Source organism: Quercus suber, unplaced genomic scaffold (assembly GCF_002906115.3).
Source record: "Quercus suber isolate HL8 unplaced genomic scaffold, Cork oak 2.0 scaffold_49, whole genome shotgun sequence".
NCBI classification, from domain to species: Eukaryota; Viridiplantae; Streptophyta; class Magnoliopsida; order Fagales; family Fagaceae; genus Quercus; species Quercus suber.
In genome coordinates, this window is record NW_027069514.1 from 578,159 (window position 1) to 580,263 (window position 2,105).

At 47.8% G+C, this 2,105-nt stretch overlaps 1 protein-coding gene across 1 annotated transcript; it reads right to left on the reverse strand.

Annotated features, from left to right (window-relative positions):
* Positions 1 to 279: 279 nt before the first annotated feature.
* Positions 280 to 1,243, reverse strand: LOC136066856 (uncharacterized). Its single transcript, XM_065771818.1, has 2 exons — positions 855 to 1,243; positions 280 to 556 (listed from the first exon to the last, which is right to left on the reverse strand). The coding sequence occupies exons 1-2, from the start codon at positions 1,241 to 1,243 to the stop codon at positions 280 to 282; spliced, it is 666 nt and encodes a 221-aa protein (XP_065627890.1).
* Positions 1,244 to 2,105: the final 862 nt, after the last annotated feature.

The following is a 2,105-nucleotide window of genomic DNA, read 5'->3' on the forward strand; positions in this document are numbered from 1 at the left end:
CCACCCTATCCTCGTCTTCATACCTACTCCTATCTGAAAACTCCTATCCTCGTCCGGTAGTATCTTCACCATTATTAAGTCTTCGGAGTAGCTAGTCCCCAATCCCTTTTAGGGTTCCTTTAATTGCTATAAGTGAACCCCCTCAGCTGATTCCTTTTGCTTCATCTCGCGGTTAACAACGGCCACCAAGCATTGCCTGGCCACTTGCTGGTTTCCTATTATCGGGCTGTGACCACCAAAGCATCATCGTGTGGCTAGATCGTCCTTTCTAGGTCGTCGTTATTGAAGGCAATAGGCTCCCGAGTGAACTTCAACTTCTTCTCGGAGGGTTGCTCGTTCGAACAACTCTCTATGGGAACCACGACTAGTGCCTCTCTCCTCTTGGTTAACAGGGTACCCCTTGAAGTTGCATGGATGACTTCTATCACTCTCAATGGGGGCAGGAGAGGATTTCCTCGAGGTCGGGTACCCTGCCCGGCTTCCTGATTTCTTGGGTCCACCACAAACTCTTTCAAATACCCCACCTTTACCATGCTCTAAATGATCTTTTAACAACCTGCATTGTTCAATGGTATGCCCTTTATCTCTATGATAAGTGCAGTACAAATTCTAATTTCTTCTCGACAGGTCACCCCCATCTTGTTTGGCCACTGAAAGTATGGTTCGTTCTTAATTCGATCCACGATCTTGTGCACTGGCTCCTTGAACATCATGTTCACTTCCCCTGCCTATGCGCCCGGTTCTTGGATCCTCAAGTCCTTCTAGGGCCTTGACTGAAAACCCCTTACTTAGGCTAACTCGTGACCAAAGCCCTGCCTTTATTTTGCTGCCGGTCATCCTCCAATCTTTTATACTTTTTGATGCGCTTCATCAACTGTCTCATATCCTCGGGAGGCCTCCTTGTTAATGAGTCTCGTAGCTTGGAATCCTCAGGCAATCCCAATCGAAAAGTGCTCACTACAATTTTTTCATTACCCCCACTGATCTCATAATATAGTTCCCAGTACCGGCTATTGTAGCTGCGAAGGGTTTCCCCAGCTCCCATCTTTATAGATAGTAACGCGTCCATCGATTGCAGCACCCGGCTGCGGGTCATAAACCGGACATCGATCTCCTGAATTAGCTTGGCAAAACTGTGAATCGAACCTTTCCTCAATCCATTGAACCACCTCAAAGCGGTGGGCCCAAGGCTCGAAGGAAATACCTTACATATCAGCGCATCGTTATGAGTGTGCAATGACATCATCTGGATATAATGGCTTACGTGTTCTACCGGATCCGTTTTCCCGTCATAAGAGTTAAATGGGGGTTTAGTAAATCTGCTTAGCTTTGGTGCCCATTCTATGTCTCCAGAGAACTGTGATTAAGCAGCTTTTTGCAATGCTCGGCTCATGGCATCCATGGTAGCATTTCGGGGTCATCACCCTTTGGGGGAGTCCGTATACTCCTGAGACCGATCCTCGTGTCGATGGGAATCGGACTGGTGGGAAGTTTCTTTATAGCTCCCCTTCCCCCACACTAGCAAATCCCTCTGCTCGCTCTTTGCGATCTTTTCTGCAACGTCTACCTCTTGCCTCCAACTCCAAATCCTTTACCGATCTACGCAAGCGTTTGAGTTTCTCGTCCCTCCTATCAAAACGCTCACACCTCAAAGCGCTTGACAATGCCCAGTGCGTTTGAAACGACCCTTTTCCAAGGCCAGACTACTCTTCCTCCTGTTCATACTCTCTATCTTCGCGTCTCTTCTGCCTCCTTTCCCGCCAAGTGGATCCTTGAGAAGATCTCCTGGAACCACTTTCAGCATAGCACCCTAATTGACCTTTGGACATTTTCTCCGCACAAATCTCAGCAGAACCACAGCTTCGTAGGAGATTCCCACAGATGGCGCCAATTGTGGGCACTTAACCTCTGCCTTAGGGACTGGGCCTAGAATTAGGCTCACAATTTACTTATAGAGTAGGCCTAGTGTTTCCTACTAAGGGTAGTTCCACTCTGAGTAACACTTTAACTTCCCTTAACCCCAGTAAACGCCCTTGCTTTCCTCTCCGTGCTACTATCTTCCCTAGCTCTCCTAATTCGCTTTCTTTCTCTCTCTTTTCTCCCTT